Source organism: Hyperolius riggenbachi, chromosome 7, assembly GCF_040937935.1.
Source record: "Hyperolius riggenbachi isolate aHypRig1 chromosome 7, aHypRig1.pri, whole genome shotgun sequence".
Taxonomy (NCBI): Eukaryota; Metazoa; Chordata; class Amphibia; order Anura; family Hyperoliidae; genus Hyperolius; species Hyperolius riggenbachi.
The window spans coordinates 261,668,410-261,687,965 of NC_090652.1; the positions used below are offsets into that span (position 1 = coordinate 261,668,410).

The 19,556-nt window shown below is 43.3% G+C and overlaps 1 protein-coding gene across 2 annotated transcripts in view; it reads right to left on the reverse strand.

Annotated features, from left to right (window-relative positions):
* Nucleotides 1–19,556, reverse strand: part of CSRNP3 (cysteine and serine rich nuclear protein 3) — a 152,164-nt gene that overhangs the window by 18,458 nt on the left and 114,150 nt on the right. For both annotated transcript variants that reach the window (XM_068247053.1, XM_068247054.1), the window contains exon 2: nucleotides 17,687–17,857. In XM_068247053.1, the coding sequence (XP_068103154.1) occupies nucleotides 17,687–17,834 (148 nt within the window). In that variant the 5' untranslated portion in view covers nucleotides 17,835–17,857. The remainder of the gene's footprint in view (nucleotides 1–17,686; nucleotides 17,858–19,556) is intronic.

Here is a 19,556-nt window from a genome sequence, read left to right on the forward strand (position 1 = left end):
TCCTCCACGCCCCCTGCAGGCTCTGTGTGTGTGCTGTGTGTATGCTCACAGCCAGCATCTGCAGGCTCAGGAGCTGTGACTGAGAACAGCTGTGAGTGCAGAAAGATCAGTGCAGAGCCCAGACATGCAGCTAAAGCAACAAGTGGGGTTACATTCCAGCAATCACATCACGTTTGAGAGGAGCCCCTGCAAACAGGCACCTACTCTGATGATGTATTTTCTGTTTGGCGGCCATCTTCATGGTTTACAAAAACAATGAATAAAACAGTGATTTTATCACCAAGAAAGCAGTGGGGAGCGGCGAAAATGTCAGAGGGGGCTAGGAGAAGACAAACAGGCTGGTACGTTTATTTATGTAAGATTTTCCCAGTACAGATTCTCTTTCAGGTGGACACATGATACAATAATATGATCCGATTTTACGGCAATTCAATAAATATGTTCTGAGCTCCCAGAAAAAAAAGGTTTTTTTTTTCATATTCAACTGAAAAATCTGATCGGATTTCCCTTTTTTCGATCCGGAATGCTGGAAATTTTTCCTCAATTTTTCTAAAGATTGTATGGTGTGTGCTAGATGGTCAATTAATATAATTGGGGATGGGCGCCCTAGGTATGATAAGAGAGTCTAAAAACAGCTTAAAAATGATAAACGATATGAGGTAGCTTACCTCAATGACGAAATCTCTAAGTGTACAAAAGATTTTTTATTTAGCACAGGCCTCCTCAGGATCCAGATGCTTCCCGCTCCCAAGGTAGATATCCCATTTTTTAATTTTTTTTCTTACAGCATTACTTTCAGGGTTTACTGTAAGTCTAAAGGTAGCCATACACTGGTCGATTTGCCATTAGATCGACCAACTGACAGATCCCTATCTAATCGAATCTGATCAGAGAGGGATCGTATGGCTGCCTTTACTGCAAACAGATTGTGAATCGATTTCAGCCTGAAACCGATCACAATCTGTTGAGCTGCTCCTGCCGCCTGTCCCCCCCCCCTATACATTACCTGAAGCTGGCTCCGGGTCCTCTTCTCCGTGCTGCACCCCGCACCGCATCCCAGCGTACACTGTGTCAATAGAGCGCCCTCTAGTTGAACTTCCTGGTCACTGGAGTGACACAGGAAGTTAATGTACGCTGGGATGGACGCTGGAACAGAGCGGTGCAGCTCGGAGAAGATGCCCGGGAGCCAGCACAGGTAATATATAACTGTATTGGATCGGCCACCGCTAGTGACGCGCTCCCTACCCGCGGGCGATTGACGGTAATTTCCCGCACGGCGCAATCATCGGATCGGCGGGTGCGTTTACCGCGAACGATTGGGAGCAGATTCTATCCCAGTGATCGAATCTGCTGTCGAAACGGCGGCAAATCGGGCCAGTGTATGGCCAGCTTAAGTGTATACTATAGGGAGAGCTGCCTCAGCAGAGCTGTCCTGTGGTCTATTCACAGTTGCTGATAAGAGCTTATTAGACAGGTTAATCTGCCTGAACAAACACAGAAGTAAATGTTTTAAGCAACTATGTGAAATAAAGACTTTTCATTGTGTGCTGTGCAAGAGTTTGGGTCTGCTTTAAAGAAGGAGAACTGTAGAGAGGGGTGTATGGAGGCAGCTATATTTATTTTCTTTTAAACAATACCAGCTGCCTGGCTATCCTGCTAATCCGCTGCCTCTAATACTTCCAGTCATAGGCTCTGAACAAGCATGCAGCAGATCAGGTGTTTGACAATTTTTACAGATATGACAAGATTAGCTGCATGCTGGTTTCTGGTGTGATTCAGACACTTCTTCAGCCAAATAGACCAGCAGGGCTGCCAGGCAACTGGTATTGCTTAAAATGAAATATGGCAGCCACCATATACCTCTCACTACAGTTCTCCTTTAAAGACACCATTAGTGAGGAGTCTTAAATTTCTAACCTCCTTTGTTGTCCTCTATTTCCTGTACTAGGACTACCAACTGTCATATTCATGTCACCATTGAAGTCCATGGTAATGGAGGCAATGTCTGAAAAGAACATTGAACAACCACTCTCCCCAACGAAGATGAGAAAAAAACAAAACAAAAACACACCTACCTGGGTCCTGGAAAGACTAAGGTAACTTTTTTTTAATTTTTTTCCCTTTCCCGCTATGAATCTGTGGCATCAGTTCATAGGCAGTAATTTTTATCTCCTCATTGGTCCCCACATGCACCCTCCGCTCTGGCAGGACTCCAAGCCGTTTCCTGTGCCCCTTAGCTAATCTCCCAATGTCAGGACAGCATAAAAGATCTGTAAAGCATATTGTGCCTTGGCAGTACACCGGCTCTCTGCCATCCAACAGGACCTGGAATACATTATCCGTCATACAGATTCTTTTCCCCTCATAAAGAGCCCTGCAGGTGTAGGAATACTGTTACCTTCTTATTACACTAACAAAAGAAACCATATCTCATCAGTACTATTGCTTAGCAGCCAAGAGCACAGCAGCAGTCACATACACGCTTGCCAGCCTTGCCACAACACTAGCGATAAGCTTCTTACGCAATAAGTCAGACACTGGGAAATGCAGAGCGTCACCGCCGTGGAAGCAATATTCACACAACATCTGGAAGCAGGGAACCATTCATCAATTTGTAAGCCCCTTGTTTCACATGGGTGACTGCGGAGACCGCCAAAAAACCACACAGCCTCTATCGGGGTCAGAGATGGAATCCCTGGCCTGGTGCAGCTGACTGGAAATTATTGTTCCTCTATAATCTACATAAAAAGCTGGTTCACTAATAGGCCCAATTAACATTTTTTTTCTCTGCTGCCGACAACATAAATGCAGCCTTCAAGAGTAGCAGAAGCGGAGAGATGGAGGTAATTAGCAGACTTGCAGAACAGAGGCTGCTGGGAATGATTTGCCAGGGCTTCTGTGGAGCTATTTTGAGTGAAAGTGCAGGCATGTGAGTTTGAAGCCGCACACAGATTTCTGGCACTACTGCCTAGAACAGGCATGGCCAAACTCGGCCCTCCAGCTGTTAAAGAGGAGCTGTTAGGTATAAGGTCTCAGAGAAAAAAAAACACATCAGTAGCTAAAGATTGGCTGTACTTACATTACATATGCATTTCACTGTCCACGTTTGGATTTCACAGAATTTTTATATAGTATTTGCAGAGAATGATGCTCCTGACAGCTCATGGCAGGTTCCATGTTTGTCTGTCTCCTATGAAGCCAATTGTGATGTCATGTTCTCCCTGCTTCCTGATGATTAGACACTACTGTGCAGTGAATATTAATTAGCCATGTGGCTAGGAACAATAGCGGACTCATGCAGTATACTCTGCCCGAAGATTTTTCAGTGCTGTGAGCTGGACTGCGTTACAAGCTGTTGTAACATGAGCCTGGAACTTCTCACTAGCAGCCGAGCGGAGGACCCAAGGTGGGAAGAAGCAGCCCCAGAATGCTTTGCAGTACGGTATGCGGCCTCTCGGCCTATTAAGAGCTTGGGAATAACAGCCTTGCTGTTCAGCACACATCAAAAGTAAGATATTTTTAACTTCAGTATTGCCTTTTTGGCTTCCTTCTAAACTGTTTAACACAGGAGAATAGAGGGTTAAATTAGCTTTTGCAGCCTGACAGTTACTCTTTAAGGAACTACAAGTCCCACAATGCATTTGCCTTTATGAGTCATGACTGTGGCTGTAAGACTCCTGCAATGCATTGTGGGATTTGTAGTTCCTTAACAGCTGGAGGGCCAAGTTTGCCCATGCCTGGCCTAGATGAAGCATTATTCCAAAACCAGAGATAGAGGGGGAAAATAAAGCATGGAGTAAATAGCTCAATTGAGTTTATTTAAAGCAAATCTGAAGCGAAAATAAACCTATGAGATAATGTATTGTATGAGTAATACAGCTGAAAATTAGAACATTAGTAGCAAAGAAAAAAAAAGTATTTTTCAGTACAGGAAGAGTTAAAACACTCAAGGGATCTATGCAAAAGAGCTTCTCTGAGCTATTCAACCAACTTGGTTGAATTCAGTTCTGGTTTCTGTAGCTTAACCACTTCAGCCATCAGTCATTTTTCACCTTATAGGGGTTCTGTGGGGGGTTGCGGAGGAGAAAAACAGACACTTACCTTGGGCTTCTATCAGCCCCATGCAGCGGTAATGTCCCACGCCGTCCTCCTCCCATCTGCCGTTCTCCGCCGCCGGCCCCGGTCTAAGTGGCATGGGATCCAACTGCGGCTGCGCTAGAGTGGCCGCGCACCCGCTCGCTTCCGCCTGCGTCATCGGAAGCTTACTGCGCAAGCGCAGTACAAGAACCCGTTGTACTGCGCCTGCGCAGTAAGCCTCAGATGACGCGAGCGGAGGCACGGCAACGCGCATTATTCGTCTGTGTGACAGCCGAATAATAGCCCGGTGCCGGCTGCGGGGAACGGCGGATGGCAGCAGGATGGCGTGGGACATTACCGCTGCACGGGGCTGATAGAAGCCCAAGGTAAGTGGCAGTTTTTCACCTCAGAAACCCCCACAGAACCCCTTTAAGCATCCAAGCAATTTTCACCTCCCATTCAATCGCCAATACCTTTATCACTTATCACAATGAATTGATCTATATCTTGCTTCCCCCACACTTCAATTAGGCTTTCTTTGGGTGGTACATTTTGCTAAGAATTATTTTTTTCTATATGCATTTTAATCGGGAATATTAAGAAAAAAATGGAAAATTCACTATTTCTCAGTCTTTGGCCATTGTAGCTTTAAAATGAGGAAACCGTAAATTCGGGCGCCTGAGGCAGGTGGACAAAAAGGGCGCCGCCATTCACTCCCATAATAAATATCGTTTAATGGGCGCCCAACAGGAAAAAAGGGCGCCGGAGAAAAACAACATTTTACAAGCGGCGCCCGGAGACTTTTACTGTTTTATAACTGCTTCTCATGATTAAAAAATTATAAATCATTAAATAATGTGTATGAAATCGGCAATTGTAAAAACGTTAATCTTCCCTGCTTTAAAAATTGAAATGTATAATAACGTTTTATAAAAGATTAATAAGAATTTTACTAAAGCTATACCTAACCCTACTCTCATACAGAACCCTCCATGTACCTACCCCTAACCCCCTAGACCCCCCAGGTGGTGCCTAACCCTAAGACCCCCCCCCCCAGGTGGTGCCTAACCCTAAGACCCCCCCCCCCCCAGGTGGTGTCTAAACCTAAGGCCCCCCTGGGATAAGCATTAATAATGTTTGAAAAAAATTTTGTACTGTTTTTCGTTTAAAAATGTTTAAAAAATTATAAATCATTAAATAATGTGTAAACATTTTTAAACGAAAAACAGTACAATCTTTTTTTCAAACATTATTAATGCTTATCCCAGGGGGGCCTTAGGTTTAGACACCACCTGGGGGGGGGGGGGGGGGGGTCTTAGGGTTAGGCACCACCTGGGGGGTCTAGGGGGTTAGGGGTAGGTACATGGAGGGTTCTGTATGAGAGTAGGGTTAGGTATAGCTTTAGTAAAATTCTTATTAATCTTTTATAAAACGTTATTATACATTTCAATTTTTAAAACAGGGAAGATTAACGTTTTTACAATTGCCGATTTCATACACATTATTTAATGATTTATAATTTTATAAAACATTTTTAAACGAAATATAGCACGATTTTTTTTTAAACGTTATTCATGCTCATCGTTTAAAACCCTGCGCCCTTTTTTCCCCGATGCCCTTTTTTAATGTACGCTTAAGATGATACATGCTACCAGGCCCGGATTTATCTCACAGGAGCCTATAGGCACAGATGTCCTGGCACCTTAGACTTCACCCTCCATGAACCTACAAACCCCCGCCGAACCGCACCGCAAGTGTGCTAGCCATCCCTTCTCCCTTATTTCCCTTGCCCTTCATAGATAGCTACAGGTGCCCCTTAGTATACGGTAGCCGGAAGTACCCTCAATATTAAGCAGCTAGAGGTGCCCCTTGGTATTGGGTAGCCAGAGGTACGCTCAGTATTAAGTAGCTAGAGATGCCTCTAATTAAAGGGAGATCTATTCAGTGGAATGCTAAGAGCCGGGTGAGTAACCTCTCATTTACATTCTCATTAAGACTCTGCATAGGAAAGGAGGAAGGCACTAGGGGAGGAGAGTGAGCCGCCTTTCCATCAGGCGCCTGTAGGCACGTGCCTACAGTGCCTTATGGTAAATCCGGCCCTGCATGCTACCATATTTAAAACCCACGTATTTTATTTGCCCATTTGTCCCGGTTATTACACCATTTAAATGATATTCCTATCACAATGTATGGCTCCAATATTTTATTTGTAAATAAAAAGTGCATTGTTTTAGTTTTGCGTCCATCACTATTTACAAGCTTATAATTTAAAAAATTATAGTAATATACTACCTACTATACCTCTTGAAATGCATATTCAAAAAGTTCAGATTCTTAGGTAACTAAGTTCTTTTTTTAGTTAATTTTTTTTTTTTTTTTTTTTTTTTTTTAAAGGTGTGGGAGGTAAACCGTTAATTTTAAATGTAATTGAATGTGTATATAATAATAATAATAATAATAAAAAAAAGTATGTAGATTTTAAGTCATTTTTATTTTTTTCCTCCTGTAAGCAAGCGCTCTCGCTTACAGGAAGTGAAGGGAGGACATGAAACCTTTTTTTAATTTAGAAAGATTGCAGCTCATGAAAGCCGTCTTTCTAACAGGGACTTAAATCAATGAATGGGAACTGCACAGAGGCGTGCGCAATCGTCCGCGGAATGTGCGCAGCAGCGTTTTGGACATAGCAGCTACATCCAAAAGGCTTAACTAGTTAAACAGCCAAAAAGCTGTGAGAGAGCTGGAGCTAAGGTTTTACTGCAGAAAGTTCAAAGAGTCATTAGTTCCACTCTGTTTTACAGCTTAAAATACAGAGTGTGGTTTCTAAACTGCAAATATTAGAGAATGATGCAATCTTATAAATAAGCTATATAACTGAAAATAAAAATATGAGGCTTTTCTTTAATACTAATGTTCTCTTCATTATCCATACACTTCATTACTGTATCTCGTAAGTTTATTATTGCTTCAATGTCACTTTAAAGTACGTGTAGATGAGAGAGGTGAAATTCATGCATGTATCACAATGGTGTATAAAAGTAAAACATACATACGCACGATTTTTACACCCTCTCCCCGGGTGCAATTTAGCCTAGAAACTGCCCTGCCTATCATATTGAAAATGTGTGGGACTATTTAAATGACAAGCAATATACACTAATCAGAGATAAAATTTTAAGGCTAAAAGCAGAGAGAAACACATCCGGGCTGGCAGTAATGAGTTCAGCGCTGCTCTGCATGTCTTACCTGTCAGATCTGTCACTTTCCATTATGTAGTGTGTGTGTTCAGCCTGGTCACCTCATCAGCACGTCAGTTCAGAGTTCTGACCACAGCTCCTGTTACAGCTGCAATCTAGTAGCACGAGGCAGCAGGCCCATATGCGAGTGGCATCTCTTGTTCATCTATGGGGAGCTCAGACTGGCCAGATGTGTGGCAGTAGCAGTGGGCAGAGCTCCGAACTGACAGATACAGTATGTGTTGGGGAGGATGCTGCATACCCTCTATAGTACACTATGGAACATGACACCTTTGGCAGGTAAGAAACACGGGGCCTGTGCTGAACTCATTAACACTTAACATGCCAACACATATCTAAAATCCTAAATAAATAAAATTCTTTTGACAGTTTTTTCCAAATTATGGGCCATGGGGACTTAATAGGGTAGGGAGGACCACTAGACACCAGGTACCTGTATAGCTGAGGGAGGAGGACCACTAGACACCATAGAATTGTATAGGTGAGAGAGGAGGAACACTAGACACCAGGGACCTGTATAGGGGTTGGAGGGGGGGGAGGCATAAGACACCAGGGAACTTTATAAGGGAGAAAGGTGGCCATTAGACATTGATGTTGGCCCGTGACTTGGTCCCAGTGTTCAATTTCGGACCACTTTACATTTGAGTTTGACACTCCTGTTCCAGACCATCTTTGATAAAATGACTACTTTGCAGTTCCAGAATCAGCTCTATGGATGGGTGAAAGTGTGAAATGTGGGTGCTGCCATAGGCCAGAAGGGGGTGTGGACTATTAAGGGTTGGCATTGTGGGGGGATGGTTAAGGTTAGGCGTGAAGGGAGGGGGGGTTTGGGGGGCAGTGGTTACAGTTAGGCATGGGGATGTGCGGTAATGGTTAGGCATCAGCAGAGGGAGGATTCTGTGTGAGAAAATGGTTAGGTTTACCTGTAGTAACATATCGGTATGATTTATTGATATTTTACTATCGTAATTTGCACTTTATTATAGTGTACTAGCAGTAAAATTCATGATATTCTACTAGCCGAACCAAATCTCCAGGCACGCTTTATGAATGTACGCCTATGGATGGAATGGCATTTTAAAAATTGATTGGCCGATGAAATCTGCCAAGCAACAAGTGACGCATTGCACCTTTTAGTAAATAGTAAAGCAAAAAAAAAAAAAAAAAAAAAAAAAAATGGATCTGATCCAATTAATTTTTTCTCCGAGATTTCCTCTTGGTGAGATTTTCACAACTCATTAATAAGATGCCTTTTAAGCTGCCAGCAAGCAAGAAAATACTAACTACTGTCAAAACTATTCTATTTCACCTACTGTTTGGCTGAAAAGTAATTTTAAAAATAATTTGAAAAATTATCTCCATCACTTCTCAACTTGAAAAGAAAGCCATGATGACCCAAGCAGGGCCTAACTTTCAGATGGTCGATCATAGGTAAGTGAACCTTGAAAACCTGAAGATGTTGTGTGGAGGGCGGAGTAGATTGGTCAAAGAGGGTTGATTCCCCTTCCAAAAGGAGGGTGAAGGCACAGGATAAAGGGAAAAGAGGCACACCGAGAAGATAAAATGCATTAAAAACAAATAAAATGTAAAAAAAAGTGAGGTGGCTTACCTCAATGAAGACAAATTCACGTATTAATAGAATTTAATTGCACTGGCAACGCGTTTCCTGGGTGCATACCCACTTCCTCAGGCCAAATAACAGTGCCTAACAGTGCTTGTAGCCACAGAGGCGACTTATTTGTGTCTACAAGCACTATTAGGGCACCTCTTTCCCCTTTACACTGTATAGGCAGGTGGGGAGATGCCCATTAAAAATACAATCCCTGTATGATCATTCGATTGTTATGATTGAGTGAAAACAAACAGTCATGCCCACTAATGGATGAAAAAACGACTCACCAATTCGATCAGATTGATAGGAAAGCAATATTGAACTTACCTTGGGCTTCCTGCAGCCCCCCTCCCCCAGGTAAGTTCAGTATGACATTTTTTGGGGTTTGCTCAGGGTCACTTTAAATCTTAAAGGACCACTGAAGTGAGAAGTATATGGAGGCTGCCATATTTGTTTCCTTTTGAGCAATACCAGTTACCTGGCTGTCCTGCTGATCCTCTGCCTCTAATACTTTCAGCCAGAGACCCTGAACAAGCATGCAGCAGATCAGGCTTTCTGACATTGTCAGATCTGACAAGATTAGCTGCATGCTTGTTTTGTGGTGTGATTCAGACACTACTGCAGACCAATAGATCAGCAGGGCTGCCAGGCAACTGGCATGGTTTACAAGGAAATAAATATGGCAGCCTTCATATTCTTCACACTTCAGTTGTCCTTTAAGCCTATAAGAATATATGCATAGCATCATTTTAGAATAGGTATTTTTATTAGTTGTACTTCCATTATTACGGTTTGCAGACTGATAAGGTGAGCTATATTTATACACCCATATGGGGGATGCTTTTCTCCAAGAAACGATTGGCTTATTATTCGGAAACTAAGACTATATCTGCAGCAGCCAAACTGTAGCTGAAGCCAAACGCTGCTTTGTGATTGGCAGGCTGCCACCCAGCTCCTCAGAGCAGACTGCCTCGCTTTCACTAGGAGAAATATTGCTTTGTACATTACAAGCACCATAGGAGAAAAAGGCAACACGCTGCGCTGTGACCGGTATTCTCCTGCATCTAATTAATGCCGTGTGCAGAGATTAATATTTCCAGGTACGCAAAACACCACCTCTGACAGGAAGAAGTGGCTCAATATATTGCAGCCATTAGGATCAGCAAATGATGGAAAACACTCACAGGTTTATGCAATTGCTCAGTGCAGTGGTGTAGCAACACCCCTCTTTCAACCACTATGTTAGTGTTATGCTGGTAATGATCACCTCTATGTGCTGTTATTAGTTGTAACCATTAACAGACATGTCTCCTCCCCACCTCTCTGATACTGCATTTGTGCTTGGCAGGGATTGGTGACCCATACCAATTGTTCTTTTTAGAGTGCTAGAGGGGGCCCAATGTAAAAAATAAAAACATATTCGCACTGGGGCCCAGAATTATGCTCCTCTATTGGCTCAGTGCAAACTGCTGTTGCCGATACTAGCAGCAGCCAGATAGAAATCTTTTAATCAGACAGACCAAATAAAAAAATAAAAAAAATAAAAATTGGTTGCTATTGGTTAGAGCAGGGGTCCCCAAACTTTCGGTCAAGGGCCGGGTCAACATACGTCAGACTGCTGGGGGGCCGGAATATACATGAAATGATGAAGAAAAGCATAACATTGAGCCTAGGTATTGTAGACTGCGTCTATTAACATGGACAGCCCTCAAGTTTCCCATTTAACCAGAGCAGATGTTATGCCCCCCAACAGAGCATGTGCAGATAGTATCCCCCCCCCCCCCCAACACAGTGCAGATATCGTGACCCTAACATAGCAAGTCATAAAGTCATATGTGAGCCATAATACAATACAATAATATTTCTATAGCGCTTTTCTCCCATAGGACTCAAAGCGCTTAGGCTCTCTCAGATTCAGTAATTGGTAGTAGGATGAAGTATTCACACAACAAAAGTTATATTTCTGCAAATGCCAAACTGAACAGGTGGGTTTTCAGTCTGGATTTAAACACGTCCAGGGATGGAGCTGTCCTGATCTGTTGAGGTAAGGAGTTCCAAAAGGTAGGGGCAGCATGACAGAAGGCTCTGGGACCAAAAGTTTCCAAGTGGACTCTGGGTATGACTAGATTATTAGAACCTGTGGATCTGAGATTGCAGGGATTGCTACGCAGCTGCAACATATCTTTCATGTATCCAGGGCCCAAATTATTCAGTGATTTAAATGTCAGTAGGCCGATCTTGAATAGGACCCTCCATTCTATAGGTAGCCAGTGAAGGAAGTGCAGGACTGGCGTTATGTGGCAGTGACGGGGTTGGTTGGTTAGTAGTCTGGCAGCAGTATTCTGTATCAGCTGTAGGCGGTACAAGACCTTTTTTGGAAGGCCAGTGTAGAGAGCATTGCAGTAGTCCAGTCGGGATGTGATGAAGGCGTGGACTAAGGTTGGCAGATCTTCTGGGGGGATGAGGTGCTTGATTTTTGCAATGTTCTTCAGGTGAAAATAGGATGATTTCACCACAGCAGAGATTTGAGTTCTGAAGTTTAAATCCCCATCAATTAGAACTCCCAGGCTACGCACATGGTCAGAGCTGCATAGATCCATGCCTCCTATTCCCAGTGGTGAAGACTGCAAGTTAAGTTGTTTTGTTATCATGCTCTGCCCTCCAATCAGAAGGACTTCAGTTTTGTCTCCATTTAGTTTCAGCCAGTTGTCATTCATCCATAATGTCACCCAATGGAATGGCCTGCCAAAGCCTGCAGCACTGTGGGGGGCGGGTAAAAAAGCCTCAGGGGCCGCATTCGGCCCGCGGGCCTTAGTTTGAGGACCAATGGGTTAGAGCATTGTAATCATCACACAATTGCTTTCTGGGATTTACCAAATGTGCAAAAAATCCACTAAATACAGTTACAGAGCACGGTTTCGTACATTTGTAGGCAATTTTTCAGACTGCATTTTGTCTGTGCATACCAATGAATGTGAATGTGATTGTTCTGCAATCTGCATTACAGCTGATTTGCATTAAATGGGAAAACAAACAAACAAACAAAAAAACCCCACAACTACCACACTAGGGGCTTGATTCACTTAAATAGCATGCCTTATCAAAGTTAACATACCTTATCAGAGTAGCATAGTGAGTGCTACAACGCCGCAGGGGCTCAGGGCAGGATGAGTTTAGTTCTCGTAATTGACAATTAGCAGGCATAAGTTTGCTATGCTACTCTGATAAGGCTTGTTAACTTTGATAAGGCGTGCTATTTGTCTAAGGGCCCGTTTTCACTAGAGCGAATCTGCATGCATTTCCTGCATGCAGATTCGCATAGACAATACAAGTGGATGGGGCGGTTTCCACTTGTCAGGATTTTTGAGCATTTTTCTGTGCAGAAGAAAATCTGCACGGCAGAGCCATCAGAATTTGCATACCGCTATGCGATTCGCATACAATGTATTTCATAGGAAATTCGCATGCTGTTTTGGTATGTGAATTTTCATACGATTTCGCATAGAAACAATGGAAAAGCACACAGGCACTGCCATGGTTAAATTCGTATACATAGTCATCCATGCGAAATCGAATGCGAATTTGCATGACAATTCGCATACAACCGCATGCGAAATTCGCATCCGCATGCTCATTTTTCCGTGGCGATTCCCACCGCACAAGTGGAAACGGGCACTTAGTGAATCAAGCCCTAGATGTGCAACAAATGCAATTTCACGAAAAACGCACGCAAATTGGGCCCCAAGTGAAGATGAACAATTATTTGCACAAACAACAATTAATCCAACACATGAATTATGAGGCGTCCACAAGGCTGGGGAATAATGAAGCGTAAAAACAAAACAAAAAATTAAAAAAAAGAAACCGTGCCATTGAGCTGACCCAGTGTAGCCCAGATCTGTAAAAAGGTATTTGGACAATCCCTATTTCTGTCAATGTGGTCTATTTAACTGGAGTGACCAGTAGGAGCCAATGCCAGTAAATTCTTGGAAATGGGCCCATATGCAATTCATTTTTTCTCCTGAGTTTTCTCCTAGGTTTTACAACTTGTCATAAAATGCCTTTTAAACCACCAGCAAGCAAGAAAATCCTTAAGTGAAAAAATGAATTGCATATGGGCCATGGTCTCATACTTAAAGGGACACTGAAGCGAAAAAAAAATTATGATATTATGATTTGTATGTGTAGTACAGCTAAGAAATAAAACATTAAGATCAGATACATCAGTCTAATTGTTTCCAGTACAGGAAGAGTTGAGAAACTCCAGTTATCTCTATGCAAACAAGCCATTAAGCTCTCCGACTAAGTTAGTCATGGAGAGGGCTGTTATCTGACTTTTATTATCTCAACTGTAAGTGAACTGTTTACTTTTTCTCTGCTAGAGGAGAGGCCATTACTTCACAGACTGCTCTGAAAGAATCATTTTGAATGCTGAGTGTTGTGTAATCTGCACATATTATAGAATAATGCAATGTTAGAAAAAACACTATATACCTGAAAATAAAAGTATGAGAATATTTTCTTTGCTGCTAATCTTCTAGTAATTATTCATAGTACACAACCAATTCATTATATCATTTTTTTTTTCGCTTCAGTGTCTCTTTAAATACTATACATATTACATATATTCAAACCCAGGTTGCAGGCTCAACTAGGACACCAAAAACACTTATAAGGTAATTGGTTGCCCCAGTGGCATAGCTACGGAGCTATGGGCCCTGGTGCAAGTTTTACATGAGCCCCCCCAAGCACTCTATACATAATTGATACGGTGCACCAACACCTGCCAATTGCAACTACAGCGTCAGAGCTGCACGTAGGGGATGGGAAACAGTTTGTTATTGATTATTACTAATTAAAGCATCTATAGAAGTGATTACCAACACAGGGCCAGTAGAGAGCCAATATTGTGCTTGAGGGAGGGCCCCTCGGGGATCCTCTGCCCCAAGGGGCCCCGATGCGGTCACTACCTCTGCAACCCCTATTGCTACGCCACTGGGTTGCCCCCTAAATTGGCCCTAAAAAGGAACTGCAGTGAAAATAATGTAATGAAAAAAAAAAAACAAAAGAGCTTAATTTTTACAATAATTAAAAAAATGATGTAGTCAGTGTTTGCCTACTGTAGAATATCTTTCCTCTCCCCAATTTACATTCTGACATTATCACTGCTGGTGACATCTTTACTGCTGGCAGGTGAGGTCTGTGGTAGGGGATACTGGTTGCTTGGCAGTTGGAAACAGCTATTAATTCCAATAATGCAACAAGGCTCCCACAGTGTAATGTCAGTATCTAGGTGCTGACATCACACTGTGGGAGGGGTTTCACCACAATATCAGCCATACAGAGCCCCCCGATGATCTGTTTGAGAAAAGGTAAAGATTTTTAATGGGAAAGGGGGTATCAGCTACTGATTAGGATAAAGTTCAATCCTTGGTTACAGTTACTCTTTAAACCTTGTACACAAGCAGACATGTGCCGAGAGGGGAGGTTTGGGTGCCCCCCCCTTTTGTTTTATATTTCATAGACGTGCCCCAGCTGTGCAATGTAAGCTCTGCCCTGGCTGTGATAAGCCCCGCCCATGACTGCGAGAAGGTCACCCTTTGCCATGAAAAGCTCCGCCGCGCCTACAGCTCAAGAAGCTCTGCCCCTAGCATTCATGATGACCTCTCCCAGCACCCATAGTGACTGCTCCCACCCTCAGCGACCATTCCCAGCACCTATAGTGATCTCAACCTCCCCAGCACCCACAGTGACCTCTTTCTCATCCAGTACCCACAGTGTTCTCTCCAAGGACCCATAGGGACCTCTAGATTCACCAGCACCTATAGAGGCCTCTCCCTGCACGCATAGTGACCACTGCCTCCCCCAGTAACCACAGAGGCTGCTAGAGGGAAGGTTAAAGAGGAGATCAGGGGTCATTGTTTGAAGATCTGGCTTACCAGATCTTAAACCAGTTACCAGTACACACATTCAGGACACTCAGCTTGCCCGAGTTTACTTTAGTGTGGTGTACGCACCTTAAAGCAGATACAAACCAAAATTTTTTTTTTTTTAAATTCAAAATATTTAGTTGCACCACTCTGACACATACAACCATAAATAAACACTCCTTCAAGCCTATGAGCATTTCAGTGCATGCTTTTCACCCATCTTTTCATAACTAGGGTTATACAGGTGGCAGCCATTACTTCTGAGCTTAGTAGGAGGTTTTAGATCATGGGTGTGTGTCATCAGCTACCCTCCCTCACAGGGGCATCATCTATGTGAAATCTCACACAAGCTGAGATCACCTCCCCTGTGACATCATCAGCAGCAGCCTGTGTTTGTGTTTTTTCTCCCCTCCACCAGTCTGCCGGATTCTGTCCCGGCAATATGAAAGAAAGGGAGGGGTTTCTCCAATAAATACATTTTATATTTGTCATCATGTAGCTGAAACAAGGCTGCTATTTATTATTATAAGTTAGGAAATTGATTTTATTTCTTAAATATTGAATTTTTAATTTGGGTCCATTTTAAAGCAAATATCAAGCAATTTTATGAAAATTAGATCTACCTACATGGGGCTTCCTTCAGTCCCTGTAAGGCTATGGTCCGTCACTGCAGCTCCACTTCCAGCCAGTGTCCCGGGGTCCCCTTCGTAACAGCTGCTGACCCAGCAAGGTCGGCAGATCGCGCTCACATAGCCTGGAGTGTTCTGCGCAGGTGCAGAAGTGCTGTGCATGGACACAAAGCTCCCGCGCCTGGTGAGGACAATCGAGAGCGCTGCAGCCGCACACTTGCTCATGCCCAGAGGCTGCCCATCTCGCTGGGTCGGTGGCTGCTGCGGAGGGGACCCCGGGAGACCACCTGGTGTGGTGCTGCGGCAAGGGACCATAGCCTTCCAGGGGCTGGAGAAAACTCAAGGTAGATCTCATTTTCTTAAAATGTCATAATATTTCCTTTAAAGGAAACTTGTAGAGGAAAAAAGTGCCCAATGTGGGTACTTATCTCGGGAGAGGTTAGACTCTGGATCATAGAAAGATTAAGACAAAAATGGGACTCAAGGCAAATATTAGTTCGAGCTCCCACCCATAGTCTTTTTGGTAATCAAGGTGGTAGAGAGGTGTCAGAGAAGGTGCCTGATGGTCCCCTTGATATCCTGTGGGCCCAAGGCACCTGCCTAGGTTTGCTGTGTGGATGATTCTGCTCTGGACTCCTCCACAAAGTCCATTCCAGCACTGTCCCCGCACGAAAACCCATCGACAATGGCCGGTCAACGGCTCATATACACGGATACAATCGGGATCTGTGTTTTCTGCTGAAGCCCAAACAGGTCCATGCAAGTGCTGAAATGGCGAGGAGGAGGGAGTCTCAGGACGACCCAGAAGCTTCCCCTTCCCGAGGTAAGTAAGTATCTTATATTTGTGCCAAACCTCACAGATGACTCAGCTAAAGTGCAGACAAGGAAAAAACAAACAGAAAAACAAAAAAACACAAAAACCCATTTGTAACAAGAGAGAATTGAGGAAGCACATTTTCCCCACAGAGTTCAGCACAGCGCACACTGTAGCTAATGGCTTACTGCACGTCGCATGCCTGCATCATCATATTGCATGTGATTGCATATAATGCAATCACTTGTAATAAGGCAATTACATTGCAGTGATCAGAGCCTCATTTTAAAAAGGACCACTCATGAAAAAAACTTAAAATGTAAAATGTATGTAAACATATACAGATAAGAAGTGCATTTCTCACAGATTAAAATGAGTCATACATTACTTTTCGCCTATTTGGCTGTCACTTACAGTAGGTAGTAGAAATCTGACAGAAGTGACAGGTTTTGGACCAACCCATCTCCTCATGGGGGATTCTCAGGGATTGCTTAATTTTCAAAAGCACTAAGTGAATGGCAGTTTCTTCATCCAACTGCCATAAAAGTGTGCAGTGAGCAGGGAGGCTGGTCAGCATCTTTGTATAAATCTTTTTTAAGGGAATGTCTTTATAAAGAATGAAGGCCATGCTGAGAATCCCATATGGAAAGATGGACTAGCCCAAAACCCTTCAGTAATGTCAGATTTCTACTACTTACTGTAAGTGACAGAGGAGCAGCATAGGATAAAACAATTTATGGCTCATTTTACTCTGGGAGAAATGTGCTTCTTATTTGTGTGTTTGTTTAGATTTTAAATTTTAAGATTTTCACTACAGTGGTCCTTTAAGTACACTTAAAGTGAACCTCCAGACTAAAAATGTACTCAGCAGAACTGAAAAGGCTTGGTGTTTAACAGTTTCACGGCATCAGAACTTTGTTTTTCTTACCAAAGCATTTTTAGCTGCATTTTTAGCTAAGCTCCGCCCCATCAAAGAAAACTGCCTGGGCTTTTCCCCCCTGATGCTGTGCAAAGCATGATGGTATTTCCTATGTTGTTCATGTTGCGTAGCAACTGGGAGGAGTGATCAGGACACAGGACAGTTGGAACTGTATCTCATGCTCCCTGTCACCTTCTTTCAACCAAAAAATTGGCTGCCCTTATGAATTCACAAACATTTGCCTGTTCTTTAAAAACAGGGTGAGTAAGAGATTATATTGCCTATCTATTTTAATTAACATACGGTAACTAATGTACCTTAATGACAGTATGTTTGTTTAGGCTGAAGTTCCTCTAACTATAAGTATGAAAAAAATCTGGCACCCTTTACATCTGCACGCAAAGCTTCATTAGCCCACCCACAGGCAGACACAAGTCATAGAGCCACCTACGTGTGAGATGACTGGAGCTGGATGGATTGACGCTGTCATAGCTGTCTCCACTCTCGCTGCTGGATATATCATCATCCGATTCCTGGATGGATGAACAGGGCGAAGATCCATCGACTTCCTCAAACTTCCTCTTCAAAATCCCACTCATAGCTGCAGGGCTGTCACATGTGTCTGCAGAGGAGATTACACGTCAGCAAAAAGTACAGGAAATATAGGAGTATCTGTGCATTGCTTCACCATAAAAACAAGTGATGAAAGGCTTATGGTAATAATAATAATGATGATGACATTGGTGGACTTCTGCAGAGAACAATACTGTCCAGGCTGCTTATCTTTCAGTTCATTCTTCAAAGGCTTTGTGCATATTTAATCACTAGAGGGCGCACTTACCAGTCACAACAATATAGTAGGCTGCAACAGACTTCAAGCTTTTATTATCTATATAGCGCCGACATCTTCCACAGCGCTGTACAGAGTAGATTGTCCCTCAGAGGAGCTCGCAATCTTATCCCTACCATAGACATAAGTTTATATTTTGTAGTATATGTATGGTCAAGGTCTAATAGGGAGAATAGTGAGTACAAGTATTAAAAAAAAACAAAACAAAAAAAAAAAAAAAAAACAGACCTTATATAGTTTGAGAAAATAGATTTTAAATTTGCAAAGAAAAATGGGTTTTAAAGTTAAGGTCCAAGGTAAAAACAAGCAAACTCCTAGCCTAACCTGGGAGTCCCTGTCACTCACAACCTAACCTGGGGGGCGCCTGTCACTCACAACCTAACCTGGAGGTCCCTGTCAGTCACTTCCTAACTGGGGGTCACCTGTCACTACTTACACTGGGGGGCTCCTGTCACTACCTGAACTTGGGGACTCCTGGCACTACCTTAACTAGGGGACTCCTGGCACTACCTTAACTAGGGGACTCCTGGCACTACCTTAACTAGGGGGCACCTGTCACTACCTAAACTGTCAAGGCCAGCCAGCCTAGCATCACCACCAGCCAACTAGCCCAGAATCACTGTCAAAAAGGCCACAGCATCACCACCAGTCAGGCCAGCATTTACTTCAACCAGCCAAGCACAGCCCAGCATCACCGCCAACCCAGCCACAGCATCGGCCACAGCATCACCGCCAGCCAACCCGGCCACAGCATCACCGCCAGCTAGGCCACAGCATCACTGCCAGGCCTTTCAGGCCACACATCATCCCCAATCCAGCCAAAAACAGTATTGCCAGGCACAGCAGCCAGTACAGGAGAATTCAGAAGCCAGGTGAGAGGTGTCTACCTTATTAAGGGGGCATTCTGCCTATTTATGTGAAATGCTGTCTATAAATGTGCCTCATGACTTCTGAATTTGTCTTGTTGGGGGCCTCACGATTGCTGAATTTGTCATGTTGGGGGCGTCATTTTTGCTGAATTTGTCTTGTTGGGGGTCACATGATTGCTAACTGCGAGACTATGGGAAAAGCTGAATCATCATCATATGAGACAATAGCATTAAACCTACTTTTTTTAGCTTTTTAAAATAGAATATAAAACTGGGAGGTTGTACAAAATGAATTTTTCAGGAGTAGGTTAGATGAAATTGTTTATCTTCACAGTTTATTTTCAACTTGGATTTTCCATAATGTTCTTGTATGAGTTAAAACGTTTGTACAGTATTTAGGTTAAATTTCTGTTGCCACAAGGGGGCCCAGTGATTTTCTAGTTACGCCCCTGACTACTACCTAAACTGGGGACACCTATAGACCTGGCTACTTAATAACTTATACTGTACTTAGAGGGGAGTGGGAATGTTGGGGTGGAGGGTCCTGGAGGAATGTTTGGGTGGGAGGTCCGTGGGATTGGAAGGTCGTGGGGGGGGGGGGG